The sequence below is a fragment of the Castor canadensis genome, chromosome 11, assembly GCF_047511655.1.
Source record: "Castor canadensis chromosome 11, mCasCan1.hap1v2, whole genome shotgun sequence".
In the NCBI taxonomy this organism is placed as follows: domain Eukaryota; kingdom Metazoa; phylum Chordata; class Mammalia; order Rodentia; family Castoridae; genus Castor; species Castor canadensis.
The window spans coordinates 15,660,706-15,684,257 of record NC_133396.1 but is presented as its reverse complement, the minus strand read 5'-3'; the positions used below and the strand labels follow the sequence as shown (position 1 = coordinate 15,684,257).

Below are 23,552 nucleotides of genomic sequence, written 5' to 3'. Positions count from 1 at the left end.
TTGAAAAACCAAAAACTTAATGGCGACATGCACATGCTCACTGAGCCCACCTCAGTTTCCCCTGCTGCTGCTGCTGCTGCTCGGCCCGCAGAGCTTCCTCTAGGGGTGTGTGGGGGTGTGTGTGATAACTAGGCCATTTTGCACTAATGCAGTCCTTGGACTGCCACCTCCTGTGCCAGAATACTGGTGAGGGACTCCCCTAACACACCTTTCCTTCCGTCTCAGCCTCTGAACCAAAAACTCCTAAATAACATTTTTGACATTTGAAAAATATTTTATTAGCATGTAGTAATTATACAATGGGATTTATTTTGATGCTTCCATACATGTTTATAATGTATTTTGACCATATTTACCCCCCTTATAACCCTCTCCTTTCACCCTTCCCCTTCCTGCTGCCTCCCCCCAAACAGTTCCCCTTTTACATTCATTTTTTCCCATTATTATTATTATTATTTTGGCAGTACTGGAGTTTGAACTCAGAGCCTTGTGCTTGCCAGGCAGGCACTCTACCACTTGAGCCATGTCCCCAACCCCATTTTATTTTTTAAGTCTAGATTCTGCATAGGAGAGAAAACATGCAATATTTGTCGTTTCTGAGCCTGGCTTATTTTGGTAAACGATGATCTCCAGTTCCAGCCATTTTCCTGCAAATGACGGTTTCATTCTTCTTTATGGCTGAGCATTGATCCATCAGGTATATACACCCATTTTCTTTACCCATTCATGAGCTGATGGGCACTTAGGCTGTTTCCATCGCTTGGCTGTTGTGAGTAGTGCTGCAATACACAAGGGTGGGCAGGTGTCTCTGTGGTACGCTGACTTGTGTTCCTTTGGCTATGCAGAGGAACCTGATTTCCATAGCGGCTGTGCTAATTTACATTCCCACCACAACATATAGGATTCCTGTTCCCCTGCATCTCAGCAGCGTGTTTTTGTTGTTGTTTTTCTCCTATGGTACTGGAGCTTGAACTCAGTGCCTCACACTTATTAGTGCTCTACCACTTGAGCCACTTCGACAGCCCTTTTCTGTGTTGGGTATTTTCGAGATAGGGCCTCTCAGACTATTTGCCTGGGCTGGTCTCAAACTGAGATCCTCCTGATTTCTGCCTCCCACATAGCTAGGATTACAGGGGTGAGCCACTGGCGCCTGGCTCTTGTTTGTTTTCTTGATGATTGCCATGACTGGAGTGAAATGGAATCTCAACGTCATTTTGATTTACATTTCTTTATGACTAAGAATGTTAGACATTTCTTCATGTAATTATTAGCCATTTGTACTTTTTCTTGGTGTGGTACCTGGGCTTGAACTCAGGGCTTCGTGCTTGCTAGGCAGGCGCTCTACCACTTGAACCATCCCACCAGCACTTGTACTTCTTTTGAGAACTGTCTGTTCAATTCATTTGTGCATTTATTAATTGAATTATTTGGTCTTTTTGGTATTTATTTTTTTAAAGGTCTTTCCATATTCTGGATACTAATTTCTTATCCAATGAGTTGCTGGCAAAGATTTTCTTCCATTCTGTAGGCTGTCTTCTGATTCTTGGCAATTGTTTCCTTTGCTGCGCAGAAGCTTTTTAATTTGATGCACTCCCATTTGTCAATTTTTGCTCTTATTTCTTGAGCTACTGGAGTCCTGTCAAGAAACTAGTTGCTTATGCTTGTATTGTCAAGTGTTTTTCCTGTAGCAGTTTCCTGTAGAGTTTCAAGTCTTACGTTAAGGTCTTTGATCCAGTTTGACTTGATTTCTGCACAGGGGGAGAGACGGGGGTCTAGTTTCAGTTCCTTACATGTGGATATCCAGTTTTCCCACTACCATACATTGAAGAAACTGTCTTTCCTTCAGTGTATACTTTTGACTCTGTTGTCAAAAATCACATGGCTCTAGCTGGGTGGGTTGATGCCTAGGTATTTTATTTCATTGCTCTATGCATCTGTTTTCATGCCAGTACCATCCTGTTTTTCTTACTATGGCTCTGTAGTATAATTTGAAGTCAAGTATTGTTATAGCATTGTTCTTTTTGCTCAGGATTGCTTTGGTTACTCAGGATCTTTTATGCTTCCATTATGAATTTCTATGAAGAATTACATTAGGATTTTAATGGGTATTGCATTGAATCATAGATTGCTTTTGGCAGTATAGCCATTTCGCAATATTAATTCTGCCTATACATGAACATGGGATGTCTTTCCATCTCTTAGTGTCTCCTTCAATTTCTTTAATTTTTTATACTTTTCATTGTAGAAGTCTTTTATCTTTTAAGTTTATTGCTAGGTTTTTTTATGAGACTATTATGAATGGGATTGTTTTCCTGATCTCTTTCTCGGCTTGTTAATTGGTATATTGAAAAGCTACTGATTTTTGTATGTTGATTTGTAGCCTGCTACTTTGTTGAAAGTGTTTATCGAATCTAAGAGGTTCTTTTTGTTTTATTTTTATTTTTTGGTAGAATCTTTTTGTTGTTGTTTGGGTGGGTGGGACTGGGTTTGAACTCAGGGCTTTATGCTTGCAAAGCAGGTGCCCTACCACGTGAGCCACACCTCCAGTCCATTTAACTCTGATCATTTGGTGATTGTAGTCTCATGAACTATTTGCCAGGGCTGGCTTTGAACCATGATCCACCCAATCCCAAGTAGCTAGAATTATAGGTAGGAGCGCCTGGGCGCGTGGCACTTTAGGGTCTTTTAAGTATAGTATTATATCATCTGCAAACAGGGATAATTGACTTCTTCTCTTTCTATTTGTATCCCTTTTCTTTCTTTCTTTTACTTTATTGCTCTGGCTAAGAATTCAGACACTATGTTGAGTAAGAATGGATAGAGTGGACACCATTGTCTCGTCCCTGACTTTAAAGGAAACATTTTCAGTTTTTGCTGTTTTAGTATGAGGGTAGCCATTAGTTTTGTTGCATATGGTCTTTATCATGTTAAGGTATGTTGACTCTACTCCTAGTTTCTTAGGGCTTTTGTCACGAAGGGATGTTGAATTTTGTCAAAGTCTTTTTCTGTATCTACTGAGATGATCATGTGATTTTTATCCTTTATTCTATTTATGTGTTGTATTATATTTATTGATTCATGTATGTGGAATCATTCTGTATCCCTGCAATGAAATCATCTTGATCATTGATCTTTTTAATATGTTGTTGAATTTGGTTTGCAAATATTTTGTTGAGAATTTCTGCATCTATGTTCATCGAGGCAATTAGTCTATAATTTTCTTTTTCTGTTGGGTCCTTATCTGGTTTTGATGCCGAGATAATATTGAATGGGTGTGGTAATGTTTCTTCCTTCCTATTTCAATCATTTGAGCAGCATCAGTGTTAGTTCTTTAAAGGTCTAGTAGAATTCAGTAGTGAATCCATCTCGTCTTGGTCTTTGCTTTTTTGGGAGGTTCTTTACTACTCTTCAATCTCATTGCTTGTTATAGGTCTGTTTGAAGTGGCTTATATCTTTTTGGTTCAATTTTGGAAGGTTATATACACCTAGAAATTTATCCATTTCTTCTAGATTTTCCAGTTCATTGAAATATAAGTTTTGAAATATTCCCTAATGATCCTGTCAGCGGTTTTTTTGTTTTGTTTTGTTTTGTTTTGCGGTACTGGAGCTTGAGCTCAGGGCCTTCACTTTGAGCCACTCCACCAGCTCTATTTCTGTGAAGGTTTTTTGAAGACAGGGTCTCACGGAACTGTTTGCCTGGGCTGGCTTCAAACCATGATCCTCCTGATCTCTGCCTCCTGAGTTGCTAGGATTACAGGTGTGAGCCACCAGAGCCTGGCTATCTAATTTTTTTTAATTTGGGCTTCTCCCTCTTTCTTTTGGTTAGGTTGGGTAAGGTTCTGTTAATCTTTTTCTAGGTTTTGTTACTATTGCTTATTTTTTCAAAGAACCAATTCTGTGCTTCATTTTTTTTTTTTTTTTTCTTTCTGTCCTGGTCTTTATTATTCATTTCCTATACTGCTTTTAGGTTTGGCTTGTTCTTGTTTTTCTAAGAGTTTGAGGTGCATCATTAGGTTTTTTATTTGAGGTCGTTCTGATTTTTTAATGTAATCAGTCATTCATAGCTATAAGCTTTGCTCTTAGGAGTGCCTTTGCTATGTCCCAAAAGTTCTAGTATGTTGTGTTTTCATTTTTATCCGAGTCTAGGAATTTTCTGATTCCTCCCTTATTTCTTTGATGACCCACTGTCTATTGAATTCAATCCTCAGCACAAGAGAGGGGTGGGAGGAGCTTGCAAAAGCTCTCTGGTGTTTCTACTTGTTAGGGCACTCATCCCATTGTGAGAGCCCAGCCCTTATGACTTCATCTAACCCTAATTATTTCCCGAAGGCCCCATCTCTAAATGCCATTTTACTGGTCGTTAGGGCTTCAACTTACGAATGGGAGGAGGGGCACAAACATTTAGTCCATAATATCCACTCAAATCCTCTTCCTTAGAAGTTTGAATCTTGAGTGGAAATACACAAAGAAAGAAAGGAGTTGGAACTCAGTTGAGAGAAAGCAGCAGCTCAAAGAGAGAAAGGACCCCTTGCTGCTGAGGCTGACACCCTTGGGTTTCTCTCTTCTTGTTGCCCCGTCTTTCAGTTCTGTGAACCGTGCAATGTCTGTCAAACAAAGTCCTTTCTGATTTAAGCTAGTATGGTAGTGTTGTGGCTGAGTATGAGTGTCCCCCACAGGCTCGTGTGTTGATCCCCAGCTGTGGTGCTCTTTTCTCTTACAGGAGGTTGTGGAGATTTCAGGAGTTGTCCTCCCAGAGCTGAAGAAACTCCTCTGCCGCCGTGATGTCCTGCCTAGCCAGGGCCCAGAAACCCACAATCAAGGACTATGGACTGAAATTTCCGAAACTATGAGCCAAGTCTCTCCTCCTTTAAGTTCTTCTTTCATGTGTGTCGTCATAGCAATGATGAGAGCTGACTAATTCAGGCAGGAATTGCTAATTGTCCACCAAAATTCACATTTCACCCTCTTTTTTTTTTTTTTTGGCAGTATTGGAGTTTGAACTCCAGTTCAAACTACACATTGAGCCACTCTTCCAGCCCTTTTTTTGTGATGGGTTTAATTGAGATAGTGTCTCAAGAACTATTTTCAGGGCTGGCCTAGAACCTTGATCCTTCTGATCTCTGCCTCCTGAGTAGCTAGGATTACAGGTGTGAGCCACCAGCACCCGGCTCTTACCTTCCATTTGGTATAATTGTGCGCTCTCTCTCTCTCTCTCTCTCTCTTTCCTCACACAAGAGCAACCCAAGGGTAAAGCCCTCACCAGACACTGGCCATTCTGGCACCTGGTCTCAGGCTTCTAGTCTCCAGAACCAGAAGAAAATTAATTTGTGTTGTTTAAACCACAGTCTGTGGGGCTTTTTGTTTTGTTTTGTTTTTGGTGGCACTGGGGTTTGAACTCAGGTCCTCACACTTGCTAGGCAGGCACTCTTGCTGCTTTAGCCACCCCAACAGTGCTTTTTTTTTTGTGATTCTGGGTTTGAACTCAGGGCCTTGCACTTGGTGGGAGCAGGAGCTCTACCACTTGAGCCGCAACTCCAGCACTGTGATGAGTTTTTTTGAGATAGGATCTTGTGAACAGTTTGCCAGGGCTGGCTTTGAACCATGATCCTCCTGATCTCTGTCTCCTGAGTAGCTAGAATTACAGGCGTGAGCTACCACCATTCAACTCATGGTATTTTTTATGGCAGCACAAGCTAACTGTGTTAGTTAGAACTCTTGGTTGCAAATGATAGAACATTATATTAGATGCTTTCAATTGGGACAGAAAAGTTAAGTTGGTTTAACTGAAACATACACACAATTGAAGAATTTCTTGGCTTACTAAATGGTATATGTACGGGCTCCAGGTAAGATGAAGATCCCAATACTCAGGAGGCTGAGGCAGGAGGATTGTGAGTTTGAGACCACCCTGAACTATATAGCAAGACCCTGTCTCAAAACAAAAGAAAACTCCTGATACTATCTGAGGGATTCAAGTTTAAGAGATTGTCACGGGAAGATGGGTTGCCACTGGAAACTCTGGTCAGAAAATTTTAGGTACTTTCATCCTGAGTGAGAAGCATCCAGGTATGACACAAAAATGTAGCAAGAATGATAAAGTTTTTTGAAGGTGAAGAGAAGATACTGCAAAAAGCAGTGGTGGCTCTGGACAGCTGGGCTAGATGAAGAAGGAAAAAGGCCCATTTTGTTTCAAAGGGCTTTTATAAATTGCAAGAGCTAACGGGAAAAATCTGGGTAGTCTTGGCAGGGTGATTGACAGGTCCGATCAACAAGCAATATGCAGAAGCTTATTACGCACTAGTATTGAGATACGTAAAGTAACATGCAAAAAAGTTTGTGTGTTACCAGTTTCCTTGTAGTGACGCTGGCCAGTCTGTAAGGAGGGGCTGGGGCGGGGTTGGGAGGTTATTTTCACTGTTTTAGTCCTTTTGTTTTTAAATTTTTGAGTGAAATTTATTGCCTATTCATGGAAAAGAAAATGATTTACATTTGAAAAATCAAAAGATTTTTGAATGATTTTTAGGGAGCCCCCCCCTTGAGAGGCTCCTCACGGTTTGGGTAGGTTTGAGGAAGGAGCACCTCTGCCTGTGGATGACTGTGAGGCCACCCCAACCCTACTCTCTGGAGGGTAAAGCTCAAAACCTGTTGGGAGCTGGCACCCATGGCTCACGCCTGTAATCCTCGCTACTTGGGAGGCAGAGATCAGTTGGATCACGGTTTGAAGCCAGCCTGGGGAAATAGTTCACGAGATCCTATCTCAAAAAACCCTATCACAAAAAAGAAAAAAACAAACAGAAAAAATCCAGCACAAAAAAGGGCTGGTGGAGTAGCGCAAAGTGTAGGTCCTGAGTTCAAACCCAAGCACCGCAAAAAAAAACCAAAAAATAAGGTCCTCAAGGTCTTGTCCTGCAGCATGGACTTATGCTTGTGCTAACTCACGTATTTTAATTACCTGTGTGAGGTGTGCTTTCCTGAGAGGTAAGCAAGGGCAGAACTTCCCATGGCTTCCTATCTTACAACTGCAGAGTATTTATAATAGAAAAGAAATCCACAACTGCTAAGGCTAGCACGTGCTGTGGGGAGGAGGGGTCTAACATGCAAAGCACTGAGAAAAGTCACATGGTACCTGAAAGTCCCACAGCTTCTTTTCCTATTTCCTAGCCTGCCTCAAGGTAAGTTTCTACTTAACTAAGGTCTCAGAAGCACCTGTACAGCGTTCGATGTTCACTTACCTAAGGAATATTTATTGTATACTGTTCTGGACGTTGGCGATTAGGCAGTGGACAAAAGATAGGTAACCTCTTGCCCTCATGGGGCTTATATTCTAGTGAGGGGTTAAGAATCCTAATTAAAGAAACTTTCCACTACTTAGTGAAAGGTGATTTATTGAGATGTACTCTAAACTCCGTGAGCAGAGTCAGTCCTGGACTTGAGTTGATTCAAGCAGTGTGGCTGCTTTTGGGTTTGCTTCTCTGGAGCAGTTCCATTCTCAGCTCGCCTCATCTGATCACATAGTCTAGTGGAAGAGGGGACCTCTCACACTCAAAGGCTTTAGAAACATTTGACTGAATTGTTATGTCTTCATTACTGTCTCAGTCTGTTTTGTGTTGCTGTAACAAAATACCTGATGCTGGGTTATTTTTTTTTGGGAGTCCTGGGGTTTGAATTCAGGGCTTTGATCTTGCTAGGCAGGTGCTTTACCACTTGAGCTACTCCTCCAGCCCTTTTTTGTGTTGGGTATTTTTGAGATAGAGTCTCAAACTATTTTCCCAGACTGACCTCGAACAGCAGTCCTCCTAATCTCTGCTTCTTGAGTAGTTAGGATTACAGATAAGAGCCACCTTTGCTCAGCCCTGATGCTGGGTAACATATAAAGAAAAGAGGTTTATTTAGCAAACAATGGTGGATGAGCCAGAGCACGGTGCTGGCATCTGCTCAGCCGGCATCATGGCAGAAGTATTTTTGAAAGGTCACATGGTGAGACAGGAAGCAAGAGACATTCAGGGGCCAGATAAGCTTTCTTGTTTTGTTTTTTGCCAGTACTAGGCTTTGAACTCAGGGCCTCACATTTGCTAGGCAGACACTCTACCATTTGAGCCACTCTGCCAGTCCTGTTTAAGTTGAGTATTTTCGAGGTAGGGTCTCTCTAACTATTTGCCTAGGGCTGGTCTGCTTTTTTTTTTTTTTTTTTAATAATAACCCATTCTCTCAGGAACCAGCAAAGTCCCAAGTGAACCACATTAATCCCTTCTGAAGGCAAGTCTCCAATTACCTCCCGTTAGGGACCCCCCCGCCTTGAAGATTTCACCACCCATAAACATCAGGGGACCAAGCTTCCAGCTCAAGAACCTTTGGGAGACACACTCAAACCATAGCAAACCATAGCATTGGCCTAATCAATTTCTGTGCCTGGGGGATGGAATGCACTGATTGACTCAGGTCAGATAAGGGCCTTCCTGTATCTTGGTGTCCCCATGTTAACTACCATGTCTAAAAGTGGTAGAAATATGGTTCCCCAGGACAGCATTGTTTCTCACTTTATTGGCTCTTGCTATGTAGCCTAGGCTGGCCTTGAACCCGAGATTCTCCTGCCTCAGCCTCTCAAGTGCAGGGATTCAGATGTCTACTGATAGGTTCCAGTTCATGAGAACAGTGTGCGGCTGTGAAAGGGTTCACAGAGAAGCAAGAATTGAAGCAGAAACAGAAGTTTTATTCACTTTCTGAGGGAGGAAAGGGGTTGGGGAATAAGAGGTTTCAGCCCCAAATGAGATTAGGGCTGCGGTTTATAAGCATTTGAGGTGTAGAAGTGTTAATGGCGCTGGTGTAGTCTGTGATCAGAAGACTTCCAAATTCTTTGTATTCCAGCAGAAAAAATCCATGGCAGGACACATGGGTATAAAGAAAGTTTATTAAAAGTTAGGGAAAAGGAATACAAAGGGAAGGGCCCAGGTAAAGCTAGAAGCTGAGAGAGCGAGTTTCTGCTCTTCTGGTGCTTTTAAAACCTATGATACCCTATGGGAAGGGGAGAATAAGGAGATTCCCACCCAATAATTACTGATTGGGAAGGGGCATGGGTGGTTTCCAGCCAGGTGGGGATGGTTCTTGAGCCAAAGCATGGTTAATCTAAGATGTTTGGTTTTTTTTTTCCTATGAGTTCCTAGTTTAGCCTGCCTCAGAAGGAATATACAGTTGACATTTTGTTGTTTGGGTTTAGCTAGCTGTTCCAGGACCCAGCTGGGGCGGTTAGTTTCTCAGTGTTTGCTCAAGGTGGTTGGTTGTTCACTTGTACAATCTTTGCTATGATGTCATTAGGTTGCTATGACATCATTAGGTTAAATATGTTGACAACATACCCAAATGGGTTTCCCCTTGAGTTCAGAAAAAGTTTCTGCAAAACAAATAGCATTTCTGCCAGACAAGATGAAGTCCTTTACAAAATGGAGTAGGTTAGGCTAATTTCAGTTGGGGGCTTACCTTTAGTCTCAAGCCCAGTGAAGCATTGTCTTTCAAAGGCAACTTTTGACATTATACTTCTGTTTGAGGTTATTTTCAGGTACAAGAATAGTGGTTGAGAGCATGGATCATGGAACCAGACAGCCGGGATCTGAATCCTGTCTCTGTCATTTGTTGACTATGTAAACCTTAAGTACTTACTCATGATTCAGTCTCCTCATCTGTGAGATGGAACAGATCATAGGGCTAGCTCATTGAGGTGTGACAATAAATAAATCAACATGTGTATAACACTCAAGACATTTCTGAGAACATACGCTTGTTATGTTCAAGCAAAAGAAAATCCAATTTAACAGTACAAAGAAAATACATGGGATAACATAAGTAGGAAACTTCAGAGACAGAACTGCAACCTACAGAGGTAGGGCAGATGGTTGCTCAGAGCTCTCAAAAAATTTTTTACAATTTCCTTACCCAGATTTCTAGGACTCAGATCTCTACTCAGAAGAGCAGAGAAGGCTTTCCTACCTCCAACCACTAAACAAAAGGCGTAGGCTCCCCAAGTGGATGAATTTAGGTCATGTGCCTGCCTGCCCCTAAACCATTCACAGTAGCCAAGACAAAGCCGTCAGGGATTGGCTGAGGATTGAATTCCTTCCACATTCTTGCACTTGGGGGGATGGGGTTACGCTGCCCCGCTAGGAACTCCTTGGCTGCTGGAGTTCTGCTGCACAGCGAGTGGAACTGGCACGGATGTCAGCGGAGGTGGACAAAGCTCCCTGTTTGAATTTCCTTATAGTACAGAATAAACTAACACGACTTTCCTAAAATACTCCCTTCTTAGGACACGAATAAAGAAAACAAAAATGGCCCACCATCCTGATGTTTATAATCTTTTTTTTTTTTTAAAGTACACTGCAAAACATGATCACGGACTATGCATTAAATAACAGGAAAATTCAGGGTTTTTCCCCCTGAATTTGATTTACCGTGCGGTTATGTAAGACGATTTTTTTTTTCCTTAGGAGATAAGCTATGACTTGTTTCTGGGTAAAAGGACTGGATATGATTTGAAACTTACTCTCAAAAGGCTGAAAAAGCAACATATAAAAATTACATATATGTATACATGTATGTACATAGATATATAGAGAAATAGCAAATGGGCAAAATGCTAATATTTGGCAAGTCTAGGTAAAGGTTTGTAATTCTGTATATTAAATTGCTTAATAATAGTTTTTTTTTTAAGTGTCTGGAAAAACGGGCATGATAAACCTTTTTGTTACCATACTCGCTACTTCTATACAAACTCTTTCATGTCGCAACTAAAATGCAAATCAGTGGTTTTACGTAAATAATTTTTTAAAGATAATAAGCTTTAGGAATTATTTCGTGCTTTTTGTTTAAGGTGGTCGCACAAACCCTACAGAAACGCTCAGATGGTGCCAGGCGGGGCTGGGAACCGCCTCTTCGCGCTGCATGCTGGGATGTGGAGTCATCCCCCATAGCCTGCAAGGAGCTCTGGGATCGCCCCGCCGCTCCCTCATCTCGCGATGCTATCCTCCCCTTCTTCTAAACCCTATGACTCCCCCCTCCCCGCCTAACGTGTTTTTTAAATCTGCCAATGGGCGTACAGCTTGGGCTCGAACCAGCCAATCGGAATGCAGAGTCACCGGGAAATTTAAATCGCGCCGGCCGGCTGCACGAGGCACACGGTCTCTAGGCTGAGCCGCAGCAGACGTTTCCAGGGCAGCCGATCCGCAGCTTGGGAGCCCCGCACCGCCTCTTGTGGAAGCCTGAGCCCGCTGTGCTGGTACGAACTCAGGCCACGGGCCCGGCCCGAGCGGTAACGGCTGGCCTGGGAGCTGCGCTCGGGCTGTGGATGGCGGGAGGGAGGAGGCTCTGGCTTCAGGCCGGGACTGGTTTCGGCCTCCTTCGTAGACACGGCCTCCGGGGCGTCGTTGGTTGATCAAGCGGCTTAGTTTCGCAATGCCGGGTCAGGGCTTTACGGCGCTGGGCGCTGCGAACGACAGAGGAAGCTTTTGCGCCTCCCGGCCCAGAGGATCGGGGACACAGGCCCGAGGGCGAATGTCTCGGGCCGGCGGCCACCCTGGCCTATGCCGGGTCCCCGTTGCATCTTCCCCGGGGAGGGGGCGGGGACCGGGGCTGCAGATGGAGGTGGCCGTTGGAGGAAGCTGTCCCTAATCCTAGGCCTGGGTTGACTGTGTCACACATAGTGTCGCGGAAAGAGCATGTAAGGGGGCGGAGGAGGGCTTTGTCACTACTTTGAGATCGCCCTTAAGTATCTTGGGCCTGGATGACCACGGCTGATGTCATGCTGATTGGATGCATTCCCCGGACATCTGTAGGGGTGAAAATGTGTGCGAGGTGGCGGGGCTGTATGTCAGCGGTGACAAGATGGTTGTAGAGGCCCCATGATGTTGCGAAACAAATGTTTATTGGTCGAGTGTGCAGAGTGCTCTTCTTACTGGCAAAGCAAAATGGTAAAAGGGAAACCTTTTTCTCCTCCTGTCTTCTAGCTTTCTCTCTTTGTCTCAACCATGTCCACCAATGAGAATGCTAATTCACCAGCTGCCAGGCTTAACAGATTCAAGAACAAGGGGAAAGACAGTACAGTGAGTACCTTCTATTGCTTTCTTGGATTTTTTTTAAATGGGAAGAGGTTTGAAGGGGTGAAATCATGGAAGGATTTTTTAAAAAATCACTTGGCAACAAAAATTGATGATAGATGAAATAATACGTTATCTTTTCTCAAGGAAATGAGGCGGAGGCGAATAGAAGTTAATGTGGAGCTGAGGAAAGCTAAGAAGGATGACCAGATGCTGAAAAGGAGGAATGTAAGCTCATTTCCTGATGACGCTACCTCTCCACTGCAGGAAAACCGCAACAATCAGGTAAATATATTTTACTTAGACCTACAAAGTCAATCTGGGTGTTTCTTAGAAATTTAGTCTTAAAGTTTTGGCTATCAAATCTGGGAAGGAATGTTTGTTTTCTGTTCCCCATGAGTAATTCTGATGGATTATCTTTCATCTATAATCTACTGAAAGTGATTCCAAGGTCTTTTGGTTTTTTTTTTTTTTTTTTGGTGGTGCTGTGGATTTTTGGCTGTGCTACATAGGAAAGAGCCATACAACAGAGCTCCATCCCAGTCCCAATTCAGTCCTGACATTCCTCCAGGTTTCCCTGTATTCCTAGCCACTAGATGGGTACCATGACCTACCCATTGCAGTGTTAATCGTATCTGGAACTAACCACTTTGTGACTTATATCTGCTCTTTTTGGTGTTCTTTTAGTTATCAGCTTTGATCAAGTCTTTGTCCTCTTGGAATATTTACAGTAGCTTTCTAATTTATTTTTTGCTTTATTCTGTGTCATAAAATATTTTCCTAAAATTCTTCCCAAAGTACAGTTGTGTGTCACATTCAGTGTTTTATCTACAGACTAAAGTAGGGTAGTGGTACCATAAGATTATAATAGAACTGAAACAGGAACTCAGGACTAAAGAAAGGTGAGCGAAAGGAAACTTTACAAGAGAAAATGAAGAAGCCCCAAGAAAATTCACAGAGAAAGTTTTAACTGAAACTTTTGCAGACCTTAACAAGTTCCTTAAAAAGGAACTAGTGGTTCAGGCCTGAAATCCTAGCTACTCAGGAGGCAGAAATAAGGATTATGGTTCAAAGCCAGTCCTGGCAAATAGTTTGTGAAACTCTATCTTGAAAAGACCCAGCACAAAAAAGGGCTGGTGGAATGGCTTAAGTGGTAGAGCACCTGTCTAGCAAGTGTGAGGCCCTGAGTTCAAGCCCCAGTACTGCCAAAAAAAAAAAAAAAAAAAAGTTAAAACCAGTTGAGGCCTGCGCAGGTCCCACCAGCTTGTCCATGGTTAGGGGCTGCTATCCGCCTCATAAAGCAAGTGGAGGGTTTGTCTTTTGGAAAGGCAAAATTGTCTTCTCCTCTGAAAAAGCCTCCTACATAGTTGACTTAAAAAAAAAAAAGTTAAAACCATGGACCCCAACTTTGGCGAGAATGTTCTTTTCTTAGAAGCAAATCTATAATTAAAAAAAAAAAAAAAAAAAAAAACCTAGCCAAGCAAACCACCAGGGACAGATTTCCTAAGAGTGATAGCTTCTCAAAAAGAGCCTCAGGCAGATCATTTAGGAGGGATTCAAGAAGAAAGCATTGCTACAGGAGATGCCAGCTGCTTGTGTTTTTGCACCTGAAGGCCTTCCAGTTGGGGCTGGCAGAGTGGTTCATGTGGTAGAGTGCCTGCCTAGCAAGTCTGAAGCCCTGAGTTCAAACCTCAGTACCACCTTTTAAAAAAAAAAAAGGGACCAAAAAATGGAGGTGGAAAATGGTGACATTGATAATGCTGATTCTGTGTAGACCCAGGCCACAGCATGTGTTTGTATCTTAGCTTTTAAGAACAAAGTATAATTACTTTTTTTAAAAAGATAAAAATGGGAAAAAGCTTATAGATAAGAAGAAAATATTATACTGCTGTAGAATGTATAATGTTACTACAAAAGAGTCACAAAGGCTGGACATGGTGGGACATATCTGTAATCCCAGTTACTGGGTAGGCTGAGGCAGGAGTATATCAAGTTCCAGGCTATATAGCAAGACCCCATCTCAAAAAAAATTATAAAGTAATTATGTTACAATAAGCTAAAGTTAATTTATTGAAGAAAGAAAAATATTTTAAATAAATGTAGACTAGCCTAAGGGTATAGTACTTTTAAAGTGGGTGGTAGGGTACAGTAAGGTTCTGAGCCTCCATACTCACTGCTCAACCAGAGCAGCTTCCAGTTCTGCCTGCTCCATCCCTAGTAAGTGCCCTACACAGATGTGCCATGGCTAATCTTCTGTACTGTAGCATTACTGAACTTTGCTTTAGATATGTTTAGTTACTGCTCACCACGTCAGAATCGCCCGCAGTGTCCAGAACAATAACCTGCTCTCACATTTGCAGCCCAGGAAGCAATAGCCTACGCAGTATAGCCTAGGTGTATAGTAAGCTGTACAAACTAGACCTGTGCAAGTCCATGTTAGCATTTTTGCTCAACAGTGAAATTGCCTAATGACTACATCCCCGGTGTTGAGTGATGCCGACTGTACTGTTGTAGGCGTGTTCTTTCTCTACTCATAATCCATACTCATGAAGGCCTTCCATAAGGCCTTCCAGTGTATTCCTACCCTCCTTTTTTTCTTTTTGAGACAAGATCTTGCTATGTATTCCTGGCTGGCCTCAAACTATTGTTCCTCTTGCCTCAGCCTTCCAAATGCTGGTATTACAGGTGCTATGAGGCCCAGCATTATTGGGTATTTTGTTCTTCCTTCCTTTTGTTTGTGTGTGTGTGTGTGTGTGTGTGTGTGTGTTTTAGTGGGGCTTGAACTAAGGGCTTTCACCTTGAGCCTTTCCACTATTCCTATTTTTGTGATGGGTGGGCTGGTTTTGAACCATGATCCTCCTGATCTCTGCCTCCTGAGTAGCTAGGATTACAGGTGTGCGCCACTGGTGCCTGGCTACGTTTATTTTAATTAATGTTGTAAATTCCTATAGAGAAAGGGACAGTAACCTTTTGCTGTGATTCATAATATACATTTACATTTGTAGTGCTCTACTGTGGAAATTTATAGATTGCAAGCTTAAAAATGAAAGTCCCCAGGACATTGCCTATAATCCCATCTCCCTCAAAGCATATCTGAATGAAAGTGATTAAGACTAACGTAGGAACTCTAAATCTGTTTTTTTGATAGTACTGGGGACTGAACCCAGGACCTTGTACTGCTAGGCAAACTCTACCACTTGAACTGAGCTCCCAGCCCTTTCTTTGTTTTATTTTTTTCAGCGGTACTGGGATTTGAATTCAGGGTCTTGCTTAGGCAGCTGGTCTGTCACTTGAGCTATGCTCCCAGCCCTTAGTTTTATTTTTGAGATGGGTTCTTGATGCATTTGTCTGGCCTCAGACTCATGCTTCTGCCTCCTGGGTTCCTGGGATCACATGTGTGCGCTACGACACCTAGCCTAAATCATTCTTTTTTTTTTTTCATTTTAGTAGCACATATTCATCGTATGGGGGTTAAATCTTTTTTTTTTTTTTTTTTTTCATTTGGCGGTACTGGGGTTTGAACTCAAGGCCTCATGCTTGCTAAGCAGGCACTCTGCCACTTGAGCCACTTTGCCAGCCCTTAATCATAAAACTGTTCACAGCCACCTTTTTCAGTGACAGAATTCTAAGACTCCAAAACTTGAGACTTCAGTGAGTCATGATACCAAGATGAGAACTTTTATACATAAATAATACTTACCAGGCAAAATTAAATATAGGGTAAACTTTTAGTAACTGGCTATAAATCTAAAAATGTCTTCACAATGGCAAGTATGGACTTTATTGTTTGTATTTAAATGATAAATTATAAAATTCCAATTTTCTTTCAGGGCACTGTGAATTGGTCTGTTGATGACATTGTCAAAGGCATAAATAGCAACAATTTGGAAAGCCAGCTCCAAGCTACTCAAGCTGCTCGGTAAATGTGTCTCTAGCATGGGTAACCTAAGAAATTATCCTTTTTAGATTTTTTTGGAAGGAAGAGGATAGAGATGGTGTGGACAAAGTAAAGGTTAAACCAGGCATAGGCTGGTTTTAAAATTTTTCCTTAGGTGAAGCTTTAAAATTTCTATAGTTGCCTAAAATTCCACCCCCAGTGACAATCACTGTTAACCTTTTGATGATCTTTTTAAAACAAAAAAAGTTTCCTTTTTTTTTTTGGTCCAAGTTGCATTTCAAGTCACTGGCAGGGACTGATATATCCATTCAGAATGGTACATCCATTTAGAAAACAAGTGTACTTAGACCCTTATCTCCTACCATAGAAAAATATTTGTGACATCTGTAACAGAAAGGATTAATAACTTTTATTTTTTGACAGTATATAGAAAAACAGATCTAAATGGCAAATGATCATGGAAAAGATGCTTAACCTCTCTAGCAACCAGGGAAACAGATTAAATTATCAGTAAGAGTATGACTCTTGACAGTCTCAAGTTCAAAAAAGGTGACAGCATATAGTAGATATAGTGACATAGAGAGGAAGGTAATTTACGATCAGGTGATAGTGTGACTTTCGGGAAAAAGGAAGTTAGAGTAACATGTACCACAATGCAAGCAATGTATTCAGCTTCTCTTAATTTCCAGGACGTCTCAAACGTCTCAGCATTTGGTGCTTTACATGAGAGGTTGTGTAGAAAGCTGGGTGTGGTGGCACACGCTTTTCCCCAGCACTCAGGAAGCTGAGACAGGAGGACCAAAAGTTTGAGAGCAACTTCACTTGCTACATATTGAGACCCTATCTCAAAAAAAAAAAAAAAAATGTGTACTAAGTTCTAAACTCTTAAATTCCATTTTAAATTGGTTTTCACACAAGCTTCTCTTGTTAATCAACTTCAGCTTTTGTTTCTCTTTTTGTTTCCCCCTTAGGAAACTGCTTTCTAGAGAAAAACAGCCCCCCATAGACAACATACTCCGGGCTGGTTTGATTCCAAAATTTGTGTCCTTCTTGGGAAGAACTGACTGTAGTCCCATTCAGTTTGAATCTGCTTGGGCGCTCACTAACATTGCTTCTGGGACATCAGAACAAACCAAAGCTGTAGTGGATGGAGGTGCTATCCCCGCGTTCATTTCTCTGTTGGCATCTCCCCATGCTCATATCAGTGAACAAGCCGTGTGGGCACTAGGAAACATTGCAGGTACTTGCACTTAAAATTCTTTAACCAGTGTATGTAATTATAATGAGGCTGGAGAAGGGCCACATTAAAATCGTGACCCTTGTGTCAGGTTTTGAGCTTGCTTCAGTCCCATATTAGGAATGAAAGAGGCATCTAAAAATGGCACCAGAGAGGCACCTGAGTAAGTTAGGAAGATTCTGATGGTGCGTTCAGTCTGAATGTGGTGGTGCTGCACAAGTGGATGTGATTAATCTGTTTTGTTTTTTCTTTAGGTGATGGTTCAGTTTTCAGAGACTTGGTTATCAAATATGGTGCAGTTGACCCACTGTTGGCTCTTCTTGCAGTTCCTGATATGTCATCTTTAGCAGTAAGTTACTATCTAAGTAAAGTTACTTGGGGTTTGATTCTAATTTTCTCCACCTCCTCAAAAGATGGTCTCTCTCATTATGTTTTTCTTTTCCCCCAGTGTGGTTACTTACGTAATCTTACCTGGACACTTTCAAACCTTTGTCGCAACAAGAATCCTGCACCCCCATTAGATGCTGTTGAGCAAATTCTTCCAACTTTAGTTCGTCTCCTGCATCATAACGATCCAGAAGTTCTAGCAGATACTTGCTGGGCTATTTCCTACTTGACCGATGGTCCAAACGAGCGCATTGAAATGGTTGTGAAGACAGGAGTTGTTCCCCAACTCGTGAAGCTTCTAGGAACTATTGACTTGCCGATTGTGGTAAGTTGTTAACTTCATAGTTACTGATGAGTATACAAGTACAAAGGAGCACCATCTGCTGATAATGCTAAAAAATTGCCTATTTCAGACCACGACAGGGCTCTTGTCAAAACTTTTAGGATAGAGAAGTTTTGAGGGCTTGGTGGAATGGCACAAGCAGTAAGAGAGCCTGCCTAGCAAGCAGCAAGTGTGAGGCCCTGAGTTCAAACCCCAGTGCTACAAAAAAAAAAAACCAGAATTTTTGAGCAGTGTTGAAGAAAATAAAAGATAACCAATCAGCATTAATCTCTTTTTCCTTTTCAGACTCCTGCCCTAAGAGCCATAGGGAATATTGTCACTGGAACAGATGAACAGACTCAGGTTGTGATAGATGCAGGAGCACTTGCTGTCTTTCCCAGCCTGCTAACTAACCCCAAAGCTAATATACAGAAGGAAGCTACGTGGACGATGTCAAACATCACAGCTGGCCGCCAGGACCAGATACAGCAAGTTGTGAATCATGGATTGGTCCCATTCCTTGTTGGCGTTCTCTCTAAGGTAATGAAATCTTAGGATTTAATCAAGCGGTCGTTAGTGTTTATGGACAAGCACTGAAGTACATTATTGTTTAATACAGAGACCCCTTTCCCTAAGGTTGGCTAGTAGTTAGTAGTGGTTTCAGTTATGTTTTTGTGAACAGTACCTTTGGGATCTTACTGTTATGACTTTTTTTTTATTCATTTATTCACATGTTCATATATTGTTTGGGTCATTTTTCCCCCCTGCCCCCCTCCTCCATTGTTATGACTTCTGAAGTAAGACTTTTTTTATGTTTTTATCAGGCAGACTTTAAGACACAAAAGGAAGCTGTGTGGGCTGTGACCAACTATACAAGTGGTGGGACAGTTGAGCAGATCGTGTACCTTGTTCATTGCGGCATAATAGCACCACTGATGAACCTCCTAAGTGCGAAAGACACTAAAATAATCCTGGTCATTCTGGATGCCATTTCAAATATCTTCCAGGTAAGTCCTAACAAGGTGGCATTTGTTTGAATTTGGCCTTGATGATAATCAGTTTACTGTTTGGGGGAGGGGAGGCAGCCAAGTTACTCATTAACAGGTCAGGAAATGAGAAAGCTTGTTTTATATGGGCTACTTTTTTTTTTTTTTTTTTTTTTTTTGTGAGATAAGTACTGTGTTGTGTGTTGCCCGGGCTGACTTCCGACCCCTGCGCTCGCTGTTTTCCTGCCTTAGTCTTTGAGTACCACTGTACCTGGCTGGGCCACACTTGATAGGATTACAGGATGATGTAATATTGAATTGAAGTTCTTAGGTGGAAATTTCTACACTTGTGTAATGAGTTATCTTTATTTTTTTGCAGTAGTGGGGAATGAACCTAGGGCCTTGTACATCTCACGCATGCTAGGCAAGTGTTCTGCCACAACCCCTGTCCTGTCAGTTTTTCTTTCTGATGGGAGTGGGTTTGAATTCAGTGCTTAGAACTTGCAAAGTAGGTGCTATACCATTTGAGCCATACCTCTAGTCCACATTTTTGCTCTAGTTATTTTGGCAATGGGGTTTCACAAACTATTTGTCCGGGCTGGCCTTATCCTCTAGATCGTAACCTCCCATGTAGCTAGGATTACAGCTGTGAGTCAGTTATCTTTAATTCCCCAGTTTCATATTGAACTTTGGTGAAATTTAAATGACTTACTTAATTATATTTTTCTTCAAGTTCTATCCCTGGTTGATGCAAGTATGCTAGCATCTGGCACTTTGTCTTAATGATTGATGGTAGGTAAGCCCTACTTAACAATTTACACATTTTTGATTTTAGAGATTTTTGCATACGAAGTTGAGTCTAGAATAAGGAGCACTGGTGTTTCCATTCCTGCATTTTAAATACTTTGTCAATGTACGACTAGTTTTCTTATTCCTCCTCACCCCACTACTAACCCCTAAACTGTTTGGAAGCAAATGAGTTATTTTATGTTGTAAATATTTATCTCCTAAAAGTTAAGGAAATCTAACCTCTGTATCATTCATATACCTTATTTTTTTTCTACCACTATACTAATGAGGACATATGCCTATTTCTTAAAAATACAAATAAGCTGGGTGCTGGTGGCTCACCCCTGTAATCCTAGCTACTTGGGAGGATAAGATTGGAAGGATCATGATTGGAGGCCAGCCCAGGCAAATAGTTCAAGAGACCCCATCTCCAACATAATGAGAACAAAAATAGACTGGAGGCATGGCTCAAGTAGTAGTCCCACAAAGAAAAAAGGGATTCTTCTTCATGACACTTGGAAATAATCTGAGGTGCTTTTACAAAACAATAATCCCTTGTTGCAGTTGTAGACCAATTGAACCTGAAGGTAGTGTTACTTTAGAAGTTTCCCAGGTGGTTTTAACACATTGAAAAGGTGGAGAGCTACTCTGAGATTTCTGGCTGAAAGCTATAGTCAAGTATTAGGTGCTGCTGGGCGCCAGTGGTTCATGCCTGTAATCCTAGCTACTCAAGAGGCAGAGATCAGGAGGATAGAGTTTTGAAGCCAGCTGGGCAAATAGCTCACAAGACTCTATCTCGAAAAACCCATCACAAGAAAGGGCTGGTGGAGTGGCTCAAGGTGTAGGCCCTGAGTTCAAACCCCACTACTGCAAAAAAAAAAAAAAAAAAAAAAAGAGAATTAGGACATGAAACTACCTTAGGGCTGTGGAAGGAACTGGTAAGTATTTGTCTGGTACATATTAATGCTCAAATATGGATATTGTTTTCTTCACTAAAGTAGAACATTCAGGGTATAGGCCAGTAAACTTGAAATTTTTTTTCAGGCTGCTGAGAAACTAGGTGAAACAGAGAAACTTAGTATAATGATTGAAGAATGTGGAGGCTTGGACAAAATTGAAGCTCTACAGAACCATGAGAATGAGTCTGTGTACAAGGCATCACTAAGCTTGATTGAGAAGTACTTCTCAGTAGAGGTGAGAAATGGATGGCAAGATAACAACTTAAAACATGAGCAGTGCCATGTGCCTGTGACTCATGCCTGTAATCCTAGCTACTCAGGAGGCAGAGATCAGAACAATGGTGATTCAAAGCCAGCCTGAACAAATAGTTTGTAAGACCGTATCTTGAAAATACCCATCACCCACAAAAAGAAAAAAAAAAAGGGCTGGTGGAGTGGCTCATGGTTTAGACCATGAGTTCCAACCCCAGTACCACACAAAAAAATAAACAGATAACATTTCTGTCAAACCAATATTTCTTTCATATTTTCAGATATGGCTGGTCAGACCACAGTCTGCCTACTAATGCCTCCTGCATAACTAGGAGTACAAACATGCAGCACCAGGCCTACCCCTCCTCCTTCATCCATACTTTTTAAAATAAGTCCTGTACCTTTGTTAAGTAGGGAAAAATACCAGTATCTATAGAGCTTTCTTATATTTTTTATTTGCTCTTCCGGTATTTGGTTTGATGATGGTATTTCACCCAGGATTTTAAAAACCACTTACTTTCAAATGAACAGCCTTGGGAATCTTAGCATACCCCAAGACATGAGTTTGTGGATGCCATTGTAAGAGTCGATGGCGAAGTGGGCCAACCCCAGGACTGTACTCTGGGCCTATTAAGCAATCCTTTATCTTTCCTACTGAAAAGTGATGGGTGGAGGAGAAAAATCTCAACTTATTTTATATTTTTTGTTTCGTTTTTGTTGGTTCTGGGGTTTGAACTCAGGGCTGCGAACATGCTAGGCTGGTGCTCTAGCGCTGGAGCCACTCCACCAACCCTAAACTTTCTGTTAGGGCAGAAAGGAGAAGCCGTTCAGAATCTTCTCCCAGGTACTAATGAATTAGCCAAGTTTCAGCAGTTCCCTTTTCCTCCCTCGCGTGGTGATCCCAAGAAAAGATGAAGACTTTTAGACAGGCTATTGCTTATAAATGTGCCACATTTGTGAGTTATGTTTTTGTTGTTGTTTTTAAATATTTCCAGGAAGAAGAAGATCAAAATGTTGTGCCAGAAACTACCTCTGAAGGCTATTCCTTCCAAGTTCAGGATGGGACTCCTGGAACCTTTAACTTCTAGTTGTTCAGCTGAGGCATAATCATTCGTTGTGTACTGTGTTTGGCATAAGTTTGTCTTACTGTTTCTCTCCTAAGAACTTTTTTTAAATGTGGTTTGTTATTGTAGCACTTTTTACAATGAAAACTATACTTGAACAGTTCCAAACTGTACATACATATCTTGCAGTGTCCTGTAAATAAAGATTAAATTCCACCCTTTTCTTTATTTCACTGTGTTTGTGTTGCTTTCTAATTTGGGACTCTAATGTCGAAAATGAAGGGAAGCCTGAACAAAACCATGTGATTGACCAGAGGCAGTGCTGGTTGCAGACATCACTTATGTACGGTAGCAGGGCTGCTAACTTCCTGCCAGATTCTGAGCCTCCTGGCTTTCGGCTGGATTGCTTCCTCACTTGCTAAGAATGGCGGCTGGCATGGAGAGACTTCACATCTACTTCACATCAGCCAAAAAACATAAGTTTTCATAAAAGCTCTCAGCCAATTGTGTCCTAACGTCTCTTATTGACCAGGAAGATGGGCTATGATTAAATCTCTAGTCACAAATCTACAACTCTTCAGTGGAATTCATTCCTCCCACACTCAAGGGCTGAAAGTAGTTTCATTGTGAAACCTGGCTGCATATTTTCATCACATGGGAAAGCTCACCTGGAAGTTCTGACTGATGAAGCTGGGTGCTGTGTCTTTTTAATGTTAGGAGCACCTGTGCAGTACAGGTTACTACTAATCTTAAGGAATAGCTATGTAGCTGTGATAACAGGGAAAGGATTCCAGGAAGAAAGCAACCAAGCATTAACTATAAGTATCCTCAATTCTTATGAAAAATGCAATACATCTTAATTTAATGATACTATTACTTGTTTGTGCTCATTCAATGAGTGGAAAAGGAACCAAGCCTCTGCTATAGCATCTAACTGGAAATGAGCAGATGCTTTGACTGCATTTTATCCTATAGAAACTGTGATGGTGGAGGTAGAAAAGGGACCAAAGTAATGCAGCTTGGGATGGTGGTGTACACTGTCATCCCAGCACTGAGGAGGCAGGAGGAATGTGAGTTAAAGAGGCCTCCCTGGTCTCCATAGTGGACCCCGTCTTAACAGAAAAAAACAAGCCTGAGAGTAGAGGACAGTAGTGTAACAGGTCTCATTTTACCTCCTCTGGGCTACAAATGAGGGTATTCCCCCCGAGTTCATCAGCATGCACTTAAATGTATTTTGCTTTTTGCAGATAACAGGGTTTCAAGTTCCATGGAACAGAATGTTTAGTGTGCCTCATTTGGGTGCAGAGCTAGAGAACACTGCTAAAGCTTATTTGAAGCCTTTGCTACAGCCAAGTTCTAGCGTGGAACGCTAGACCTCCGTGTTACACGAGGTCCTATGCCAAGACCATTTTGTTGGAGCCCTGGGTTACTTTCAGCTTTTGCTGTACAAGGCTCAGGTAAAGGGAGGGGGACAAGTGACAGTTTTTGACTCTGCAGACTGTCCTCCATGACCCCCCCTCTACTGCTTGCTCTTCCTTTCCCCAACCCTTCTTGGATGCTGACTGGGTTCAAAAA

The 23,552-nt window shown here is 41.8% G+C and overlaps 1 protein-coding gene across 1 annotated transcript; it reads left to right on the top strand.

The window, feature by feature from the left end:
* The first annotated feature begins 11,113 nt into the window (after window positions 1-11,113).
* Window positions 11,114-22,205, top strand: Kpna2 (karyopherin subunit alpha 2). Its single transcript, XM_020160495.2, has 11 exons — window positions 11,114-11,266; window positions 11,994-12,089; window positions 12,231-12,368; window positions 15,914-16,002; window positions 16,953-17,221; window positions 17,473-17,567; window positions 17,667-17,930; window positions 18,234-18,467; window positions 18,752-18,934; window positions 20,747-20,896; window positions 21,909-22,205. The coding sequence occupies exons 2-11, from the start codon at window positions 12,015-12,017 to the stop codon at window positions 21,999-22,001; spliced, it is 1,590 nt and encodes a 529-aa protein (XP_020016084.2). The 5' UTR covers window positions 11,114-11,266; window positions 11,994-12,014; the 3' UTR covers window positions 22,002-22,205.
* The last annotated feature ends 1,347 nt before the right edge of the window (window positions 22,206-23,552 follow it).

Coding starts and splice junctions, on each gene's coding strand:
- Kpna2 (XM_020160495.2), top strand. CDS start 12,015: ATGTCCACCAATGAGAATGCTAATTCACCAGCTGCCAGGCTTAACAGA. Junction 12,369..15,913: donor AGGAAAACCGCAACAATCAG/GTAAATATATTT, acceptor ATTTTCTTTCAG/GGCACTGTGAATTGGTCTGT. Junction 18,468..18,751: donor TTGTTGGCGTTCTCTCTAAG/GTAATGAAATCT, acceptor TGTTTTTATCAG/GCAGACTTTAAGACACAAAA.